Genomic DNA, 23,124 nt, shown 5'->3' with positions numbered 1-23,124 from the left:
TTTGCTTTAATTTAGTGTCTCCTTATAGGATCAGAATGTTAAACTCAATTCCTCTTTGAAAAGAATTAGGAAAAGCAAAAATAAGAATTTTGTTTGTATTACATGGGATTCTCTGCTGTTGCCTGTATTTATAGAAGGGGGTTTTTCTTGGGTTTTTAAAGTTACTCATAAATGTTGAAATTCTATTCACTTAATTGCTTCTATTCAGCCAGTTTTGTGATGCTGATAGACACTAATTTCTGCAACTACATAAAGTTAACCTTGTTGGCAATTTCCAGCAAAACATAAAAACAGCTTTCTCTGTGTCTGTGCTTCAGTATTTTTTGTCTAGCCATAATTCATCAGGTCAAGTAATTACAAGCTAGATAAAATTCTCAAAGGAGCTAAATAAGAAAACACGTGTTCTTTCTCACCACCTTTTTATTTCAAAAATTTTATACCTTCAGAAAACTGCAAAGTAGTACAGCAAACACCCATATTTATATTTTTTACTCAAATTCAACACTTCTTAAAAGCTTACCATATGTACATTGTGTCTGTGTGTACATACGTATTTATTGTGCCTAAGCCTTTACAAAGTAAGTTGCAGACTTAAATTATTTCAGTAATATCATCAAAGTACACACCATATTTAAATTTCCTTGATTGTTAGGAAAGGGTCTTTTGTTGCTGTGTGTCTTGATTATTTTAAGTTTTTTTTTAATCCAGAGCCAATTTCAGTTTTGTGAATATTGTTAAGTCTCTTTAGTCTCTAAATTCAGAAATTACACTACCTAGAAAAAGCTGCTCATGAAAGCTGTGGGGTTTATGTTTCATTGGTCTTGTTGCTTTGAGCCTCTTCAGGAATTGTTCTTAATGTTGTCAGGTTACTTTTAATATAATTTTGTTGTGATTTGAATACATTGTGTTGCAACTCTTAACATCTTATTAAAAGGTATCTTGAAGATTAGTCTTGGTACATACAGTTTATAGGTAACTAATCAGGAAACAAAAATCTTGACAAGATCTTAAAAAATAAAATATTTAATAGCTTTCAGGTGGGTTTTTTTTGTTCTCAAAAATGTTCTTTTTCTCCATCAAGGATTTACATTTTATTTAAAACCTATAGTGTAACATCCAAATGAATAAGACAAAAAAATAAAGGTCTTTTGCATCCCTGTGCCCAGCATCAGTACCAGGGTACCATAGATTACTTACTTGAAGTACTTTCCAAACTCATTTTAGAACATTAATTTTCAAATTTTGCATTGACTCAAGATATTTAAATCTTCTCCTTTCCTAGTTAAAACTATGTGGATAGTTTTGATTTTGTTTTTTATTGATAGTGATACTCTAGAACTAAAAGTTAATGATTAATATAAGTCAAAAAGAAACAGCATTCTGATTTTTTTTGAATTGCAAGAATCGTTTTCTTATGACTATTTAAAATAAAATAGGACACTAATGAATATATAAAATAAAACAGGAGCAATTCTGACCCTCTGTGCTTGTCTTTATAACCTGTACTTACAGTGGATATAATTTTGTATTAAAATTTAGGGGGTTTTTTTTAGGTCAACAAGGGCAGACACAAGATTATTCAAAAGCTTGGGAGGAATATTACAAGAAGCAAGGTATTGTTTTTATTAGAAATGAGATTCTTTTGGGCTTTTAATTGTGGTTACAGCAACAAAGTTGTTCTGTTTTCTCAAAGGTCAAGCGGTTCCTGCTCCTACTGGTGCTCCACCAGGTGGTCAGCCAGATTATAGTGCAGCCTGGGCTGAGTACTATAGACAACAAGCAGCCTACTATGCCCAGACAAGTCCCCAGGGAATGCCACAGCATCCTCCAGCACCTCAGGTATACTAAACTTGCTAATGTATTGATTTCTGATCCAATCATGTTTTCTGCATGTTTACTGTTTTGTCTGGGATTATGTTTGCCTTTTTAATTTTTATCTGGCATAGCATAACTAAATGAAGTACCTTGGTGTATTGTTTGGGTTTTTGTTTGTTTTTTATAAATGCTTTCTGGCATCTGAGTGCTGAATATTTCTATAATGCCTTTGATTTTAAAAATAAATTTTTTTCCCCCAGGGATTTGCAAATCATGCAAGAAGCCACCACCATTTATATTAACCAGTTTTTCTTTCTTAAAGGATTCACTCCTGAGTTAGCTCCATTTAAAGGATTTTCTTTAACTTTTTGTGTATTTCTTATGTATCTCTTCTGCACAGGGCCAATAATAAGAAGTGGACAATACAGTATTTGCTTCATTGTGTGGGGGAAAAAAACCTTTGTTAAATATATGGATGCAGACGACTTGATGAAGATCTTAATTTGTTTTTGGTTTAAAATAGTGTTTTTTTTTTTTTTTGAAAATGTACAAAATATCTATCACTACTGATAGGAGGTTAATATTTCTGTGTAGAAATGAAAATTGGTTTGTTTTTAGTATTTAGTGTAGATGTACACATTCCAGCAAATGTATTTGCAACTATTATGTGGTCAATGCTTTGTGATATAAATGTACTTTTTCAATGTATACTTTCACTTTTAAAATGCCTGTTTTGTGCTTTACAATAAATGATATGAAACCTCCTGTGTCGGTAAGTTGGATATGTGGGTATTTAAAGGATTCATAATTTCTTAGCAATGATAAATTAAGATACATATACACAAATATATAAGCTTTCCCCATGAAATATTAATTGAGTTTTTAAACACTGGCATGTTTTTTCCCCCTTGCAGTATAGTAGTAGATTGGAGGATCTTTTCCATTTATTGTATTTGGCTGTTTCAGCACAAGTAATCCTGATATCTTCATTTTTTTTTCCTTCTGTTTGATTAAAACCTGCATGTGTGTACAATGATCTTTTGGCATACTTCCATTGAATTAACAGTGAAATTTCCTTTTATACATGACCACTGTTTCAGATCTGTACTGCTGCTATAACAGTTAACCTTTCTGTTCTTAATTTAATAATTACTTGATTTCCAAGACTGTTTCAGCATAACTAATTTTAAACAGTTTTCGGATAGTGAGTATGAGTAGTCGAATAAGAAGTTTTTTCATGTAAAGAAACTTTCAATGTATACAATATTAGTGTGTTTCTTTTTAAATTTAGGATAGAAAAGTGAATAGTATGCAAAAAGTATAGCTACAGTGCATCTACCATTGAAACATTATTGGGGTATGGAAATGTTCAAGCTTTTTCCTTTTTTTTTTCTTTTTGCAGTATAGATAAGCTTTGTTTTGTAAATGCACAAGTCCAATCATTGAATCAACTTGATTTTTTATGTACTTGAAATCACTTTATTACTCTATAACACTCATGCTGAAGTTCTGCTATTTTGTTGAAATCCATTGTTTACTCTTTGCATATTTGTTGGCTCTTTGCATATTAATATATTAGACTACATGCAAATACAGTCTGTCTTGCCATTGTCTGTTGAAGTGCAGGTTTGATCCAGCCAGTATAGAACTAGCTCTGTAGGGGTGAGGAGGACTGTGCTGTGTATCATCCTTGATTGTGTTCCTTCAAGGAGCATTGCACTGTAAGTACATCAGAATGACAAATTGATGAACTGCAACAGTATCTTTTTGTCAATGTTCCACATAATGTAAATGCCATACTTTGTGTGAATATTATGTTGGAATACAGTGCTGATATCTTGGAAAACCATAACTGCTTCTTAATTTAACATAGAATAATACATAGGTCTGTATTTTTTTTTTAAGTGAGCTTAATGGGTAAGTATTTTTGATATGCTTTAGCTATAGCTAAAGAAAACTGATCATTAAAATTGAATAGTATTACTCATTGGTGCTCCTAAAAATATTGTTTTTCAGTGTACAGTATGCATATCTTCTATATTAATATGAAAGACTTGAAATGTATCAGACAGAAGTGGTTTTCAGTTTGCAAATATTAAGCAATGTAGCAGTTTAACACCATTTCATAAGTATATATTAATTCTTTCATTGGTGGGGAGCACCAGTTCTGAATATTAAGAGAGATGTACAAGGACATAAATGTTGAGATTACTTACAGGGTAGAAGATAGCAGTTCAGTTCATTATAGATATTTTGAAATGTTTTTGATTGTTTCATAGAACCTGGAGTGACTTCCCTTGCCCTTATTTAGATACGGATATGTAGTTCTAGTTTCAAGTTTAATAGTAAAGGAGTTAGCTATGTGTTATCTTTAAGAGTAGGGTTACTGACATGAACAATTTCAGTATTTTGCATGATACTGTTTTATAGATGACCTTTTAGGAAAGTGGTGCATTTATTAATTAAACTGAAGAAATAGTTCAGTTGGATTCAGTTTCATAACTCACAAATTGGAGGCTGTTGATTTTGATTCATTTAAGGTTTAAAATCTTTATTAATTGCAAACAGTGCAATTATTTATACTTCACAGTGCCTTCCCAGACCTTCCACCTTAGGTTCTGCTGCAAAAAGCAACAGGTAAGCACAACCTAAGGACATATATAAATAAATATTTCAGTACATTAATGTTGTCCCTGTGAGGTTTTTGTGGTTGTGTAATTCAAAAGCAATCTGCTACTGCTTCCCCAAAATGTATTTTGTTATTTATGCTACCATTTCAGTGGAAAGTCTGTAAGTTGTTCAAACAACTGTTTACATTTCTGGGTAATGGTTTTTGGGGTTTTTTTGTGGTTTTGTTTTTGTTTTTTTTTTTGTTTTAATGAAAAAAAAAAAAATGATGAGTAGATTGCTGCTGTAATTGAACTACATCCAAACCTTTTGTAATCTTTTCCCAACTATAGAAGGATTGTTAAAATTAAGAAAGCAATTACATAGTTTTCTAGATTTAGGAAATCACTTGATTAGAAACTTCAACAGCCTTCACAGTCTTTTTCTGATTGACAGGACATTTTCTTTGCCCTCCAAAGCTATGGAGTCTTTCTTTTTGTCTTATTCTTGAAGTATAATAATTCAGTAAGGACATTATGGGTCAGAGTTTTATTATATGACTTTTTTTTTTTTTTAGGCTATTCAGTTTTCATAAGTTTTATATACACTGAAAAAAGGAAAAATTTATAAGGAATACTGGCAGTATGTTTTTGTTAAGGCATGTGCATCAGTGAAATGTTAACTGTATAGCAAATAACCTTTCATAATCTGTATAGCAACCAGTATTTTTCTGATTTATAATATTTTAATAACTGACGCTGCATTTATTTTAATTTTTGCCAGTTTAAAATGTTTGTGTTCTTATAAATGATTTTAACTGGTACATATTTTGAGTTAAGATGAATGTATTTAAAGCAGCATCATATCAGTTTTGTTTATTCAGTTTCTAAAATGTGCTGATCCTTTTAAAAACTCCTGCTTATCTCTGCAACAAAGAAAAATATTCAAAAATACTGCCTTCATTTTCACACACAGTGCTGAAGATGCTGCAAGCACCAAATCATAGCTCATAAAATCAGGTCCTGAGATAGTTACCCATAAAGAGGAATCCTTTGAGTGTATGCCATTGGTGAGCCGATGAGCATGGACCATAGAAGGGCTCAATGTAGAAGGTAAAATTGGCAAATCATAATTGAAAAATATGAAATGTATTCCCATACATAATATGGTATAGGGTGTAATGTACCTGCTTTTGATCACTTTTCATTTTAAAGTGCTATTCGCTTGATCTTAAATGTTCCATGAACTGTTAAATTTTGTAAGTTATGTAGTTACTGCACCACATTTATGTGTGTGTATGTATTGTTTTAATAGATGATAGGTATGTTAAGAATGGTAATATAAAGGAGCTCTTTGAAACTAAAGAGCCTGTCGAGTTTTGGTTAGTCGTAGTTTGCATTTTTATAAAATATAGATGAATGCTAATAGATTTGGGGGCATTGTTTCTATCTCGATAGTTTTTTTATTCATTACCATAAGCCTTCACTGATACTGCATCTTTTTAAAATGGCGCTAATCTTAACCATGAAATAAATGGAAAGCAGAAAAGGTGAGCCAGTTGACTTGAATGCAATGGATGTTAGGAGTGGTAGAAACAATGTTTAGATTGAAATTGAACTGATTTATTTTACTTAGCACTTAAAAACTTGACAATGTGTTTCGTTTTTAAAAGATATTTTAGTGTGGTGAAACGTAGAATTCTTATGGTTTCATGTTTCTTTCAGAAATGAAAAGTATACTTTTACTTTTAATTAATGAAAATGGTTTTAATACTAAAACTAGAGATTTAATACTAGTTGTTTATAAACATTATAAAATATTTCCTTAGTCAAGCACCTTGGTAGTTAATTCATAAGGGTGTGTTTGGGTAGGAGTAGCAGAGTACCTTAAGAGGGAAATAGGAATATATGCAGAAGTGATAACATTTGTTTGAATACTCTGCCAGGAGAACCAGCTCTACCTGCAGGCATCTGTTGTCTAGAATAAGGATGTAGAAATGATCAATGAGGATGTCTTTTTATTTTCTGAAAATTCTGCCTCATTTTAAAATGTATTTTAACAATACCTAAAGATAATTTTGACTCTGAAAATAACCTTATTTTTTGTTTAGTCACTTGAGTTTTCTTGCCACAGTATAAATTTCTGAGGGATTTTTTAAACTGGTGCTTTTAAGAAGCAAATCCCAAGGTTTTATTTTCTTCAATGATAGCCCTATAGAAACTCTGAAATGTATTTGCGCATATATATATATTTTTTCTTATGCATGCTCGATGCATTTTCGTCCTGAGAAAAGTGTTCTCTACAGAAACTACCCGTGTGTAAAAAGAAGATTGGCTTAAAATGGCTACTGTGATGGGAACAGTGTCTTAGGGAGATGCAGCTTGGACTTGAGGTAAATTGAATACTTTACAAACTGTGGTTTAGAGTTTGCTTTAATGACATTGTATGTAAAAGGGCACATGATTGCTGTAATTTTGTATTGATTATGGTTTCCTCAATAAAAAAAATAAATGTACATTGATCAATATTATAAAGGAGTGTTTTGTTTCTTTTCTAAAATATTGAAAGACTCTTTTTTAATACAGAAGTTACTTTATTGAGTTTACATTGTAAAATAAAATTGTCTTCCAGAAAACTAAAATATAAAACAACTTGGTAATAGAACATGGTAGTTAATTATTTACAAACTCAAAGAACAGATTTTAAAATTGAAGACTGCCATTTTTTTTCCCTCTTAGATCTTGAAACTGTCCATATGTTAAAAGTGTTTTCTCCTGCATAAACTACTGATACAAAGTTCTCTCACTAAAATATAGTTTGTCAGGCAAGGTAACAACATAAATTTGCTTTGTAAGCTTGAATATGTATTACACACATTTGAAAAGTACATGTTAATATTTGTTCTCAACACTCAGAACTCTATATAGGTAGTGGTTTCCATTAAATTCTCTCTGACAATTGTTTCTTGAAAGTCTTAGTTTTGTTCTCCATGCTCCCTCTTTCCCTTGAAAGGAATGGTACTCCTTCCCCTTATCTGCTTCAGAAAGACTTTGAAACTACAGCAAGGGAATGATGTATTAAGGAAAACTCAAATTGATGGGTTACAAATACATTAAGTCTCTGTTATTTCGGACTAACTTTAGGTATAAATAGCTCATAAAAGACATTCTTTCATGCAAAATAATATAATTTTTAAAATATTATTACTGTAAACTTAGAATAATTGAGTAAAATTTCCACTTTGCCCCATTAGATACAAATTAACTTCTGGATTTAATAAGGTGATGAATCTGGTGATGATTTGGAAAGGAAGAAAGTATTCTTTAGATGAGCTTGTGTTTTGAAGACTATTATGAAAAGGAATAAAAAGTCAACATAGTGGCACTTCTGGTTTCCATTTTGGCCCCGCCACAGAAAACATGATGTAGTAAGAAAGGGGGAGGAGGGGGAGAAAGAAAGTTCCAGGGAGAGGGAAGGGGAGCTAGTAGTCGTCCGCTAAAAAAGAGAAGAAGAAAAGTGATTTTTTTTTTAAAGGAAAAAAATAATTAAATAGAATAAAAATTCTAGATTAAGTGATTAATTCTTACTTTCAATTGTAAGAATACAGGTACTAGCTGCAGAGCCTTTGTTGTTGACTGCTTTACACATATATTCTCCTTCATCTTCTGGGAAAGTTTCTGGTAAATAAAGGCAGTAAGTTTCTCCTCTTTCAATATATTGGTAGTCTTCTCCATCCTGTAGTATTTCTCCTTCAAACCACCATGTAATTTCTGGTTTGGGTTCTCCTGTTACTTTAACAGTAAACCTAACTGGCTCACTGTCTACAACCGAGGTGTTTTTTAGAGGCTTCTTGAACCACGGAGCTCCCGATCTCGTTTGCTCCTCATCCTCCATAGTGGAACCATTCATGATGCTACCACCGTCTTCTTCCTCTTCATCTTCTCTTTTCTATATTAAAATAAGTGCATTCAAGTTGGCATTTAAAGTAGCATTTCAGTAATGTTTTAGTAATAGAATTTCATGTGTAAATGGGTTTTTGCTTCCCAAAGACCATGAAACTATGCCTACTCCAATGTGTACTTTACAAAACATTCCATTGACTTGAAAGCTATTAAATTACTTTTAATCCCACAAAATTCTAAGAGCATATTTGAAAAATAAAGATTATGTAAGCCTGATACCTTTTGTAGTGCTGCGTCAATTTCCTTTTGTTCAAACTGCATCCGTAATAACTTTTGCTCTTCAATTCTTCTTTGTTCTTCTTCTTCTCTTGCCTTAGCCATCTGTTCAAATCTAGCTTTCATATTCACTTTATGAGTAAATGGGGCCTCACTTTTTTTTGCAGGCTTGACATCAACATCTTCCTCCTTTATGAAAGGGGGCCAAGAATAAGAATTGCTTGTTTTCTAGAAACCAACAAGAGCTAAACATTAATAGTTAATGAAGTTGTCATTTACAGGAACAAAATAATTAGCCATGTTTGGTTTACATATTTGTGCTATGCTTGGATGTAAAGATTTTCACTATCCCCTAATTTGGAAAAGATGAAGTTTTATTTGAATAAGTTTCCTGACAACCCTTTCCTCCCAGTGCAAAGATTATACATTATCACTGGAGTCCCAGTGTTTTTATTTGCTTAACCAACTCTTTTTGCTGGCTGATAGTACTAACAGAAAGGGGTGGGGATGTTATACTTTTTAACTGTTAAAATACTCCCTTGTCACAAGATTGTCTATCACTCTTCACACTCTTATGTAATACGGAAAATGCATTTTCTGCTATTTCCTACTTCATTTCCTTCCTCACCCTTAGCTAATAATTGTCCTTGAGATGAATTTCATACAACAAAATTTATTGATAGTCAAATGGCAGACAGGAGTTTTTGCAGGTAGAATAAATGGGAAGATAACTGAAAGAGGCAGTGACCGGAAGTTGGGGAAATCACTGAGTTGAAGTAGGTGGTTAGAGTAAGAGCTATAAACCATGGAGATAAGGGAGTAATCTAAGATTCAACTATTAAAACAGTGTTGAATCTATAAAGCAATTTGGTGATAAAGAGATCACTAGTGGCTTTTGAGGGAGGTGTTAGTAGCGTAGGGTTATTCAGGGTTTCTAAAGTACTTTAGCTATAGTTTCTAATCTACTTAGACTCTTATGGATCTGTCAGAAATCTCACCATTTATATTTCACAGTACTAAAGAAAGTGCTTTAAGATACCACATTCAACTGAAGGACATTGTGAAACAAGCTCGAAAATAATTGTCTATATAAGAGAAATCTTGGTGTATGGATGTTTTGCATCAGTTTGAAGTATTGTACTTCAACGAATAACAAAGGAGGAGTTGGAAAGTTTTTGTTTTCTTGAATCAGATTTTTCTTTAATGTTGGAAAATCCTAGAACATCAGATACCACCTAATGGGTAAATTCTTTTTTCTTTTTTAAGATTTTATTTATTTATTTGACAGAAATCACAAGTAGATGGAGAGGCAGGCAGAGAGAGAGAGAGGGAAGCAGGCTCCCTGCCGAGCAGAGAGCCTGATGCGGGACTCGATCCCAGGACCCTGAGATCATGACCTGAGCCAAAGGCAGCAGCTTAACCCACTGAGCCACCCAGGCGCCCTAATGGGTAAATTCTACTCGTGACTTCAGTTTGAAATGATAAACCTAATGCCTGTTGATAAACTAATGCCAGACTACAGTTAAATGCTAACGAATGATGTTACAATGGTTTTTTATTAAGAAAAAGGCTAAAAGATGTTAAATACCAGTTTGTTCACTGCAGGTTTATCTCAATGGGCTTTTCTGAGGTTTAAAAAGGACTTCTGTTCATATGATAGTTAATTTTATCCTTTGTTTATCAGATCTTCAAGATAATATTTTGGCAAGTATGATAATTGCTGTTCTGAGACCTTCCAGTTATCTTGCTTTCTGGATTTAAGGATAAAAATTTTGTGCAGATTCATAACTGTTAACTCACTTAGCTACTTCAGACCTGCCTTTAGAAAATAAATTCAGTAAGTTCCTCATGAACGGAGAGAAAGTTTATGAATAGTCTTTCATTTCCTAAGTGTTGCTCTTTCTTGAATCCTTGAAAAGCCAGGTTAAAAATGTTTCCGGGAAATGAATCTACAGAGAGTCATGTTAAATGGGATGATCTTTGTTCTCTAGGTATATTCTTAGAGTATTGACTCTACCATAAGTATATCAAAGGAAGCAACAGTTGGGCAGTGAACTTTGCAAAAGCAAGCATAAGAGGTAGTTTTGGAGTATGCCTTATTAGAAAACTAGAAAATCAAACACCATAAGGCAATTAGTGATTTAAATACCAAATGAGTTATACAGATTAAGGGCTATAGGGATCTGGGATAAAATTCTTCGATTAGGGGCGCCTGGGTGGCTCAGTGGGTTAAGCCTCTTCCTTCGGCCCAGGTCATGATCCCAGGGTTCTGGGATCGAGCCCCGCATCGGGTTCTCTCCTTGGCGGGGAGCCTGCTTCTCCCTCTCTCTGCCTGCCTCACTGCCTACTTGTGATCTCTCTGTAAAATAAATAAAATCTTTAAAAAAAAAAATTCTTCGATTAGGGGAGGTTATATGGATGAGGTAGACATTGAAAGATGTCTGGAATAGAAGCAGAAGACATTGAAATGGACATTTTTAAAAGAGGAAACCAGATAATACCAGATGGGGAGAAGGGAGTCCTCTAGAACTTGATTACACTCAATGCCCAAACAATGCTTTAAGGATATCTCAGTGACCCTTAATCTAAAGAGATGAAGAATGTCAGCATCCTTCACAGTCACGGGTTACAGGTTAGCCATGTCCTATTCTCATCCTTTTTATGCCAGTAATAGCAATAAAACAATACGTCACCTACCCTATTTTTAATTGTACCTAAATATTCTGTAGGTATGACTGTTGGTGAGGTTTCACTACCTTTAACACAAAAACGGGAGCAAGTACATGGTGACTGAACTTTTCTTTACCTTCCGTGATATATTTCTCTCAAAAAATGGACGATCTTTTGGTCATCCAACCATTAAATGTTGGTGTTCTCCAGTTTTATCATTCACCTTCCAACTATTAACTCCTTGAAGATGGCTTTGTCTACCTATTTATTTTTTTAAAGACTGATTTTAGGGAGTGGGGGGAGGGGTAAAGAGAGAATCTTAAGCAGACTCCCAGATGAGTGCAGACCTCAAAACCCTGAAATCACGACCTGAGCCTAAACCAAGTGTCCGATGCTCAACCACCCGAGCCATCCAGGTGTACCCCGCTATTTTGATAGATTTTAATGCTATCCATAATAGTTAGAATCTATAGCTCCAGCCTCTCACCTCAACTCAGTACCTATGCTCCAGAATGCCTTTACCTTATCCAAATATAGTTCAAACTTTATCCAAAACTATTCATCGACTTCTAGATCTTCTAAATTCTTTGTAGTATCATGTAGTTTCCCTGGTAATCTTAAGGTAATGTTGGGCTTCTCAGCAACTATCTACCCATAAGCAGTCTGTTACCCAGGTTGGTTAAAAGTTGGGTCCATTTTTCTCCCTGCATGCTAACTTCATGCCTTATCCCTGTCTTTTAGTTCATTCTCCATGAACCCAGGATTCTTTAAAAATACAAGCCCTTCATTACTCTGTCCAGAAACTAATTGTTAACATAATGTTCCCAGATCACAATTCCTGCAAGATTAAAAACACCAGTATTAGCTAGCTACTGCTTTTCCAACTTTACCACCCATTATGCTATGAATCATGCCTTTGAGCAAAATTTCCATTCCCCAGATAAGTTTTTACAATCTTCATGTAAAGATTATAAAGGGGCACTCATCCCTGTAATCTAGAATGCTTCTAAGTTTTATTCACCTTCTCACAGCTTAAATGTAATCTCAGCACTGTTAAACCTCTCATACAATTAATGACTCCATCTTTTTTGATCCCATAACATTAAATATATAACTACTATTTTAACACTTAAAGCTAAAATTATTTTCCTACATCTCATTAGGCTGAACTTTTTTGAAGGCACATTATATTCACTTTCATGTACCCAAAACAACACAAAGTCCAATATAGAAGCTATTAGCAATAGAATTTGCTTTTGGCAATGACAAAATTATTTCCTACCAGCCCAGGCCCCAAGTCCTCCAGGTTTAGTGTATGTCCCACAGGGTTCATACCAGCTTCAGGGCACTTGGGTAGTGCAGTCAGTTAAGCGACCAACTCGGTTTCATTTCAGGTCATGATCCTCAGGGTCATGACCCTGAGCTGCTTTGGACTCGGCTTAGCATGGGGTCTGCTGAAGTTTCTCTCCCTCTTCCCTCTTCCCTTCCCCCACGCCTCTCAAAAATAAATAAATCTTTCTAAAATGCGTATCAACTTCATTGATGAGTATCAGATGTTCTATAGCATCTCCTTTTGTCTAAAACAGCTTGTGATTTCTTCTCCTTCCAAACTCTCTATTCCCATATTATCTATGTTTGTGTGTACCCACTTTAATTCCTCTTCCTCTCATCTCCACCACCATCCCCACGTCGTTTTAGTTTCATATCCTACATTCTATACTATTTTCTCCATTCAATCCCTTTTTCAGATCCTCATCAAGCCGCCTCTGACCATCCTATACAAAATAGTACCTTACAACGTTAATTTCCATAGCTTTTGCATACTTTTTACTTACTATTTTGTTTCCTATCCTCCCTGTTAGATTCTAAACACAACATGAGCAAAGACTGTAGGTTTATTTACCAGTGTAGTAGTCCCAGTGTCCAAAACAGTCCCTGGAACGTAGTAGGCATTAAAATAATTTTTTAATGCATTAATCTAAAACCATCTTTTGCTTAAGTATGATCTATGTATAAAGATGCCTATTTGACAGTATCACTTCATATTTTAAAAATCTCTTCAATGGGGAACACCTGTGTGGCTCAGTGGGTTGAAGCCTCTGCTTTTGGCTCAGGTCATGATCCCAGGGTCCTGGAATCAAGTCCTGCATTGGGGCTCTCTGCTCAGCAGGGAGCCTGATTCCTCCTCTCTGCCTGCCTCTGTCTACTTTTGATCTCTGTCAAGTGAATAAATAAAATCTTAAAAAAAAAATCTCTTCTATGAATAATAAAGCGAAGTTCCTTAACATGGCATCTAAGAACTTGCATGGCCATCTTGTTTGTGCTTGTATCATCTTCATCATTATCCTTTGCTGTTCTCTACAGTCTGTTTGCTTCAATAATAATGAACTGCTTACAGATCCAAGAATTTGCAATAATTTCTTGATTCTATCTAACTCACAGACTCCTCTGAAGGACTGCCCAACTTCCCACACCTGCTTTACTAGTTGAATTATTTGATGAAAATTCATTGCTAGAAAAACATAAGTTAAATGCTGTTAAGTATTATAAAATGGCAATTCTGGCAGAAAAAAATTCTCCACATCCTATTTAAAGCAATATTCATAATCCTGGAACTAGACCTTGGGCTGGAAGGAACATTATGGGTCATCTAGTTTGCCTTTTTAACATTTGAGGTACTTCAAATTCATGTCCTCTGAATTCTAATTTAGGTTCTGCCAACTGAATTGTCGGCATGACTAAGCAGGTCATTAAGATTTATCGGCCTTATCCTTAAATAAAAAAGTAAGTATGAATAATCTCTCGAGTTTATTTTAACCTATATGTATACTGGTCTAAGGAGTCAAACTAAAACTTGTGCCATACGTATATTTTTTTAAAGATTTTATTTACTTGTCAGTACAAGCAAGGGGAGTAACAGGGAGAGGGAGAAAGAAGAGGCTCCCCACTGAGCAAGCAGCCCATCTTAGGACTCAATGCCAGCACCCTGGGATCATGACCTGAGCCGAAGGCAGACGCTTAACCAACTGTGCCACAAATATTTTTAAACTCCTTTTTCCAGAGTGGACTACTTGATGTTCAATATAGGCTATTTAATTCTGATAAAACCCATTTTGAAACAATGCTAAACCGAGGCAATCTTTAAAAGCCTCTTGAGATCTTAATGTGCTTTTGCTATTTAGTTCTCAGATTACTATATATACTTACGCTTAATTTTAAGTGCCAAAACTTACTTCAATGTTACATTTCTTTTAAGCTCATCATAATTACTATACCGTAACTCTTAAATATAGTATACCTCATGAAAGTTTTCTGCTTCTCGCTCTTTAATTTCGAGGTCAATTGCTCTCCTTCTTGCTCGTTCTTCTTCTATCTTTTTCTGTATTTCTTTTTCAGACAGTTGTCCAATCTTTTCAAACTTGCTTTTTAGATTTTTGGCTTGAATAGAGCCACTTCTTTTCAGTTTGATTAATTCTTCATATTCTCTACTCAATTCAAAGGTTTCATGTTCCTCCTCTTCCTTCAAAAAGAATAAAAAAATGTTTAGAAGATTTTATTTATTTATTTGACAGAGAAAGAGAGATCACAAGTAGGCAGAGAGGCAGACAGAGGGGGGAAGCAGGCTCCCTGCTGGGCAGAGAGCCTGATGCAGGGCTCAATCCCAGGACCCTGGGATCATAACCTGAGCTGAAGGCAGAGGTTTTAACCCACTGAGCCACCCAGACACCCCCTAAAAAATAAATTTTTATATACTAAATGCCAGAAAATTAGTTTGTACAATAAACCTTCCAAAATTTGTTTGTTTCTTGTTTGAAGCCAAAAATAAAGCTTAAAACAACCTGTTCCTAAAAGTAATGCTACAAATTTAAGACTTTAGATAACATCTTTTTAAAATACTTCATTATGGAATAATGGCTCAAAACTTCATTTAATATTTCATGATAACCTAAAACTAAAACATGCATATCAAGATTAGCTTTTACTAGGAACCATAGGAAAATCCCTGTTTAGAGGAAGATGAAGAACTATAATTGTAAGAACAGTGGGCTAAGAGTCAGATACAAGTTCTAGTTATGACTTTGATACCATTTGGCCTTTTGCCTTGTCACTTAACCGCTGGACATAATTTTTTTTTAATCTCTATATAGAGCCAGAGTATCCTAAAATTCCTCCTATTTTTGTTTTGATGGTAATCTATTAAGTTAAATATTACTCTTAATACTCAAATTAACTGACTGAAGCCGTTCTACACTACTGTCTGGGAAAATCCCTATATTCAATACCTATCACTTCTACTCTCAGTTTTATATTCTGCTAAGACAGAAAAGGAGTCCATCAAAATTGGGTTCCAGTTCTTTAAACCATTTGATCTTAAACACTTTATATTCTGGTTTCCTTTGGAAACTCCTTTGGCTTTTCATAATTTATTACTAGTTCTTTGTATTCTTCTTAACATTAAACCCAAATCTCACTATATAAAGTGGTTAAAAAAAATGCAGTTATTCCTGGTATACTTTTCCTGGAGAAGGCCTAGAATTCCAAGTGTGGGGAGAGGGTAGCAGGGAAGGGGAAAGAAGGTGCAGAGGTGGGGTCACAGTGGATGATATGACATGAGGCTTAATTTCTTGGTTCAGCCAAAGGGGAAAAAGAAAACATTCCTTTATACTACCTTCACTTTTTTAGTCTATGTGAGTGAAAACATACAATTCCTATAATACCAGAAACCTAACAAATTTGTTATGTACCTCCTGTCACGGTTCCCAAATCATTCTGGTGAAAATTAATAATTGAACAAATATAAATCTAATTTAGAAGTTTTTCTAGACATTTTCAGCATCCTTTATAAAATAAATGCTATTACGTTCTTTTAAGAATTTTAAAGGCTAGACCTTGGAATACTTTCCTACAGCATATTCATGATATTTTATTATTACCTATCTATAGTATTTATAGTCTCTTATTATTTATTTATTTATTTATAGTCTCTTATTATTACCTATCTATAGTATTTACAGTCTGGGGCAAGGAAGTAAATATCCCCACAGGCCCACTGCCCCAACCCATTACATAAGAGGCACATTCTAAGAGATTGCAACCTCTGCATACGATCCCATTCAGTTCCTAGATCAGGACTTAGAGAGGTCCCCACCAAATCGCCTGTTAAACATGCTGCGCCACTGCCAGTTTGAGTCTGGGACAACCACTACTCGTTTCACCCCAAGTCACTGGGCTGTGTGCTGATCCCCGACCCTGTTCATGTTGCTGCCAAGAGACCCCCCACAAATCAGAGAGGCCGAGGGTGACAGTGGAATGCTGGCCCCTTTTTCTATCTCCTCTCTTCTGCCTACACAAGTGGCCATCCAGATGGAGGGTGTCCGCTGTGGGAAGGAAGTGTTTAGACAGGGCCTAGCAGCATTAGGAGGTGGAAAAAGGTTGAGAATGCACCACAGAGAGGCAAGGAACAGCAGGCGGTTTGAGAGCACCATGGCTCAAAGTCTAGCACATGCTCCATTGTCCAACCAGCTTTCACAACACACAAATTCAAAGATAAGGTGATTGCAATTTTAATTAAATTTTAATTTTTAAATTTTACTTTAAATTTTTAAATTAAAAATCAAGATGGCAACCCTAGAACATTAAACCATATGCACGGCCTGTCTAAGCATAAGGTCCTGGGGGGCACAAGTTGTATACCCATGAAGCTGATGCTGTATAGTCTATATATATATTTATATATATAGTCTGTACAATCTATATATATATTTATGTATTTCACTTCAATACTAGAGAAATCGTATTAAGATATTTATGAGAGTTCTATCTTCTAATTTAGTAAAATAAAACCATTCAAAGACTTGCAAACTGATGTTTCTATTAGAATCCATGGTACTCTTGTAATTTTATTTGACTAATCAGTTTTATTTCAAAGAGAATAAATATAAATGGGCATATTAAGCTCTTTAGGAAAAATTCTCCATCATAATATAACCACATAATTGTGAAGTATATAGGAAGAAATATTTATTTAAGATACTATTGTAATATCTAAGTCACATGCAATTATATATGTTTTAACCTAGTAAAGAAGAAGCAGAGTTACAGCAAGCTAGAAAGTGCTCATAACTACGCCAAAACTTGTACCGAGTGCTTAATATGCTGTGTCTTTTTTTTTTTTTTAAGATTTTATTTATTTATTTGACACAGAGAGAGAGATGACAAGTAAGCAGAGAGTAGATAGAGAGAGCAGGGGAAGCAGGCTCCCCGCTGAGCAGAGAGCCTGATGCGGGGCTCAATCCCAGGACCCTGGGATCATGACCTGAGCCAAAGGCAGAGGCTTACCCCACTGAGCCACCCAGGCGCCCCAGTATGCTGAGTGTCCTTTATGTGAACAATAATACTTAAAAAGTTATTGTAAGATACTACTTGTAAAATACTTATATTAATAAGTATTTGGAGAATATAGGTATTTCTTAAAATCTCACCTCTCCCATTTCTTGTCTCAGTTGTTCAAATTCCTGTTTTTCCATCTCTAGCTTATGCTTCCTTTCCTCCTCTGTTCGTCGCTTTTCTTCTTCCATTTTTTGTTTTAATAATTCTTCAAAATTAATTTCCAGTTTTCCCGGTGTAAGAGATTCTTGAGAAACGGTTTTGTACATCTCTGGGAAGTCATCATCTACTACCTATTTAAAATAATTCTTTCATTACTTTTGCCAAAATTACATAAACTAAAGAGGAATTTTTTTTCTTTTTTTAGAAACTGTAATCACTTGAGTAGAAAGGCTTCACACCGAACTAAAAATTTGGAGACCTAAATCTCTTCAAAAGTATAAAACAATAAACAAGGGAGTAATTACTAGAAAATACAAACACTATGGTATTTTGTGGTTACAGAGGAAATGGTGACTATCTCTTTTCCTTTCCAGTGAACACAAATCCTCTAAATTTGTACTATGAGTAATTTGAATTAGATATTAAGATTTTCTGATACTGAGAACACTTTTAATTGAATTATAATTTATTTCCATTCTGCTAATTAAAATAGAGCATTTCCATTAAATCATGGTTTTGTCTGAATGAATTAGATAGCCCATCATGATTCTTTCATAATCAGGTAAAAATCACTCTTAATGCTGTAATTTTTATACTAATTTATTTACTGTCTAGTTAATTAAATAATAATAGTTGATACTTACTCAGAGCCATGTAAAACACTTAAGCACTTTACATGTATTAACTTATTTAATCCTATAATCCTATGAAGTAGATATTACTAATATCCTCCATTTTATAGACAAGAAACTGAGGTACTGAAAAGTAACTTTTCCAAAGTCAACACAAATATTAAGTGGCAAAGGTGGGATTCAAACCTTCAAAAGTCTAATAAAATTATAAATAATGATTTAGATTATCTTTTTGTAATTTCCCAAATTACATGTCTAAGTTGTGACCTTGGGCAGGTTATCCAGCCTGTGTGAGTTTCCCTTTCTGTGATGACTTTTCACAGAGTTGTCATGAGAATCAAACACTGATAGTGTGCCTGATACCCAATGATAAGTTCCCAACAGGAGGGTTTTTTAAAAGATTTTATTTATTTATTTGTCAGAGAGAGAGTATGAGCAGGGAGGAGGGGCAGAGGCAGAGGGAGAAGAAGCAGGCTCTCCCCTGAGCAGGGAGCCCATGTGGGACTTGATCCCAGGACGCTGGGATCATGACCCAAACCGAAGGCAGTAGCTTAACCAACTGAGCCACCCAGGCCTCCCCCAATGGCAGTTTTATTATTACATTATCATTCCCTATAATAAAGGCAATCCCTAAATTGCAAATAGAAACTTCGGTTTTTAAATCGCTGACTAGAATACATTTTACCATGAAAAGCAATTGCCTAATTCTGTTTTTCTATCCCCTGAAAGTAGAAAATAAACCTCTGGCCTGAATTGTGACCCTGTGGCTAAAGAAGACACAGGGTAATAAAAGGGCAAAGAGTAATTATTTATTTGTTCCAAGTTTTATATATGACAGGTTTTACTGAAGAATAAGTTTGACTCAGAAACAATGTGTATATGATTGCCAAGATTTTTTATTAATATATGAGCTAACTGAGCTGTAATACAAAATTAAAATATGGCCCTGGATAAGAAAACAGCATAAATGAAGAGAAAAGTTTCGCTTTCCTGAAACAGAAATATCTCTAGGAAACTACAGTTTCGGTTTAATGTAGTTTTCCTTCCCTGCACTTTTTCTACTAATGAATCATGGCAGTTTCAGCCTAAAAATCTGCCCCTGGGACTTGATCTCTGATCTTCCCAGCTACTTGTCTATCTCTTCTGAACCTGCTAATTCTCCAAACATTAAGTACCGTCACAATGTTTGTGGAGTTTCTGTGCAGAAATCACTTGTGAGTCAAGGATTACCTAGTAACACACACAAGAACTAAAACAGGGGCCCCTGGCTGGCTCAGTCAGTAGAGATGCAACTCTTGATCTTGAGGTGGTCAGTTCAAGCGCCATGTCAGGGTAGCATTTACTGAGTAAGTAAGTAAGTTAATTATTTTTTTAAAAGATAGTTTTCATATACTTCACAAACATTTATAGGAAATTCGTTATGCTAGAATGCTTTGTGCCACATGCCTGATGAACAGTCTCAGCCTCGTGAGTGTGCACGACAGCGAGAAGCAAGAATAACAAAGCAGGAGTCCTATGTCAGGGCAGTACTAAATGCTGTAAGAATGCATACAAGAAAGTCTTTGGAACTTGTGTTCTCAGGAAAGGCTTCCCAGAGGAAACAGAAAATATGAGGAGAAGACAGCAGAGCACAGGGAAAGCAAAAAAGGACACGCTGCATTCGGCATTTATGAAGTCTAGAGCTGGATGAGAGCACAGTATTTTGAAGACATTGGGGAAAATTTCGTAGGTCTGGAACAAAGATGGCTAATTAAGGAAGAATCAAGACATGAATCAGGGGAAAAAAAAACACTTGGGCAATATTATAAACTAATTTGTTTTGTTTTTTTTGTTTTGTTTTGTTTTAAGGTTTTATTTATTTGTTTGACAGAGAGAGAGAATACAGGCAGGCAGAGAGAGAAGGGGAAGCAGGCTCCCCACTGAGCAGGGTGCCAGATGCGGGGCTTGATTCCAGGACACTGAGACTATGACCTGAGCTGAAGGCAGAGGCTTAACCCCCTGAGCCACCCACGTGCCCCAAGAAATTTGTTTAAAAATTTTTTTAGATTTAAAATTTTTAGATTTTTGCTTAAGGGAAGTGGAAAATTTTTAAGCAAAATAGTAACACATATACTTTTTTTTTTAAAGATTTTAATTATTTATTTGACAGGGAGACCGTGAGAGAGAGAACACAAGTAGGGGGAGCGGAAGAGGAAGAAGCAGGCTTCCTATCGAGCAGGGAGCCTGATGTGGGGCTTGGTCCCAGGACTCTGAGATCATGACCTGAGCCAAAGGCAGCCGCTTAACAACTGAGCCACCCAGGAGCCCCAGTAACACATTTACTTGAAAGAAAGAGAAGGAGAGAGTGGGAAAGAGAACTCTTGTCTTTACAAAGAAGAGTGGATAATAGGCAAGAAAGCAAGTTAAACAGGAGTTGGTTTGAGGCTAGAGGTAACTGACGTGGGAAGAGATAGGTAACCCAAGCAAGGGATAACAACAGTGGAAATGAGGGGAAAACTGATTTTTAGAGTAATTTAGAAGGTAGAATGAAGGGCGCCTGGGTGGCTCAGTGGGTTAAGCCGCTGCCTTCGGCTCAGTTCATGATCTCAGCGTCCTGGGATCGAGTCCCGCATCGGGCTCTCTGCTCAGCAGGGAGCCTGCTTGCCTCTCTCTCTCTCTCTCTCTCTCTGCCTGCCTCTCTGTCTACTTGTAATCTCTCTCTCTGTCAAATAAATAAATAAAATCTTTAAAAAAAAAAAAAAAAGAAGAAGGTAGAATGAATGAGAGACTTAGTGAATGACTGGATGTGAGGCATGAACGAGAAGGTGGAAGTCTTTAAGGCTCCCAACTTTCTGATTTGAGCAGCTAGGATGGGTGATGAAGCTAAATAAGCACGTGGATATCTGTGCCTGAAGTTCCCGCAGACAAAGGAAGAAAACCAGGTCATGATATCACTGAAACCAACTGAAATGTTTCAATTGGTAGAGCCTGCCATGCTTGATCTTTGGGTTGTGAGTTCAAGCCCCATGTTGGGTGTAGAGCCTACTTAAAAATGTTTCAAGAAGGAGATACAGCCTTTACTTGCTTGAAAACAGTTGTGAGATAACTGTACATTTTGCAAACATTAAAGTGGCATAGGGTTTGTAACTTTGTGACAGAATTAAGTTTGGTAGCAATCACCCAGAAGTTGATGGGTTAGCATTTCGGAGAATTAAATAATTGTGATTAAATGCCTTTGGTCATTTCATATGTACTGGAGAGGATAGAAGGTGAAATGAAAGAAGGAAAGGGAGCAAGGAGGGAAGGATCAAGGGAAGGAAGAAACGTGGGAAGGGAAAGAATAGAGAGAATGGAAGGAAAGGTACAGTAGGAAACTCCCTGCTTAGCTACTTCTGGAAAACATGCCTTCCCAGAGGAGGAAGATAATACTCAATCCTCCAAGCCAGGCACAGCAACTTAACTTCATGTCAAGAAGCAAACATCTTTAACTGACTGGTGTTAATGCCATAGGAGACTTTAAAGCTTATTTGCTATCTCTACTTTGGACAGATTCCAGGAATAATATTCTCCAAAGTTTAATTACTTTTCTTAACATTCGCTATTTTTTAATCTTTTTAAATTAAAAAATTTTTAAGGTTTATTTTTTAAAATATTTTATTTATTTATTTGACAGACAGAGATCACAAGTAGGCAGAGAGGCAGGGGAGGGCGGGGAGAAGCAGGCTCCCCGCCAAGTAGAGAGCGCAATGCGGGGCTTGACCCCAGGACCGCGGGATCATGACCTGTGCTGAAGGCAGAGGAGTTAACCCACTGAGCCACCCAGGCACCCCTTAAGGTTTGTTTATTTAAGAGAGAGAGAGTGTGTGTGTGTGTGTGTGTGTGTGTGTGTGTGTGTATAGGAGGAAGGAGCAGAAGGAGTTTCAAGCACTCTGTGCTAAGCGTGGAACCTGACACAGGGCTCGATTTCAAGACCTCAAGATCACAACCTGAGCTGAAACCAAGAGGTGGACACTTAACTGACTGTGCCACCCAAGCACCCAGATTTTTAAAATTTTAAAGTAATCTCTATACCCAACATGGGGCTCAAACTCACAACCCCATGAGTTGTATACTCTACTGATTGAGCCAGCCAGGCACCCCATCTTAATATACTCTTTAAAGAGCTGAATCCTAATGGCATTCTCCAGTTACATTCTATCTTACCATGCTTCTTCTTGCTTCAGCAAACGCCTTCTTTTCTTCCTCTATTCTCCTCCTGGCTTCTTCTTCTGCTTTCCTTTTTTCATCTTCTCTCCTCTGTCTTTCTATTTCTTCAAAACTGAGTTTGAGTTTACCAGGGCGGTACTCTTTTAAAATTTTTTCTGTGTCTTGGTTTTCCTCCTCTTCATTCACCTAACGAAGAAACAACTCATTACTAAGAACTGCAATTCATCAAAGGCAGGAATGAATTATCAGTGAAAAGGCACAGAATTGGCCACCACACACAAAAATATTTTCTTGCCTTTAATACATTTGATCAAAATTCCCTTCCTTTATAATGTCTTATCTGATAAAGTATTCAAATTCGGAGAAATTCCAAATAAAGATGTACTCAAGTTAAATAACAGTTCCCAAGAAAGTCAATTTATTTTTCCTTTTAAAGATTTTATTTATTTATTTGACAGACAGAGAGATCACAAGTAGGCAGAGAGGCA

General features: G+C 35.5%; 2 protein-coding genes across 21 annotated transcripts in view; one reads left to right on the top strand and one right to left on the bottom strand.

Annotated features, from left to right (window-relative positions):
* Positions 1-6,947, top strand: part of FUBP1 (far upstream element binding protein 1) — a 33,961-nt gene extending 27,014 nt beyond the window's left edge. For 6 of the 15 annotated variants that reach the window (XM_059375196.1, XM_059375193.1, XM_059375201.1 and 3 more), the window contains 3 exons: positions 1,694-1,839; positions 3,437-5,534; positions 6,728-6,947. In XM_059375196.1, coding sequence (XP_059231179.1) covers positions 1,694-1,839; positions 3,437-3,475 — 185 coding nt within the window. In that variant the 3' untranslated portion in view covers positions 3,476-5,534; positions 6,728-6,947. Of the gene's footprint in view, positions 1-1,553; positions 1,614-1,693; positions 1,840-2,215; positions 2,580-3,436; positions 5,535-6,727 lie in introns of those variants that run through there. The other 9 variants (XM_059375190.1, XM_059375186.1, XM_059375195.1 and 6 more) reach the window with 5 other exon arrangements.
* The window catches only part of NEXN (nexilin F-actin binding protein), a 53,196-nt gene continuing 36,682 nt past the window's right edge, over positions 6,611-23,124 (bottom strand). For 4 of the 6 annotated variants that reach the window (XM_059375203.1, XM_059375206.1, XM_059375207.1 and 1 more), the window contains 6 exons: positions 22,634-22,822; positions 17,753-17,950; positions 14,569-14,790; positions 8,604-8,789; positions 8,010-8,370; positions 6,611-7,917 (listed from right to left, as the gene is read on the bottom strand). In XM_059375203.1, coding sequence (XP_059231186.1) covers positions 7,904-7,917; positions 8,010-8,370; positions 8,604-8,789; positions 14,569-14,790; positions 17,753-17,950; positions 22,634-22,822 — 1,170 coding nt within the window. In that variant the 3' untranslated portion in view covers positions 6,611-7,903. Of the gene's footprint in view, positions 8,371-8,603; positions 8,790-14,568; positions 14,791-17,752; positions 17,951-22,633; positions 22,823-23,124 lie in introns of all 6 variants that reach the window. The other 2 variants (XM_059375205.1, XM_059375208.1) reach the window with 1 other exon arrangement.

Source organism: Mustela nigripes, chromosome 14 (assembly GCF_022355385.1).
Source record: "Mustela nigripes isolate SB6536 chromosome 14, MUSNIG.SB6536, whole genome shotgun sequence".
Taxonomy (NCBI): Eukaryota; Metazoa; Chordata; class Mammalia; order Carnivora; family Mustelidae; genus Mustela; species Mustela nigripes.
The sequence above is the reverse complement of the archived record's forward strand: the minus strand, read 5'-3'. Positions and strand labels throughout refer to the sequence as shown.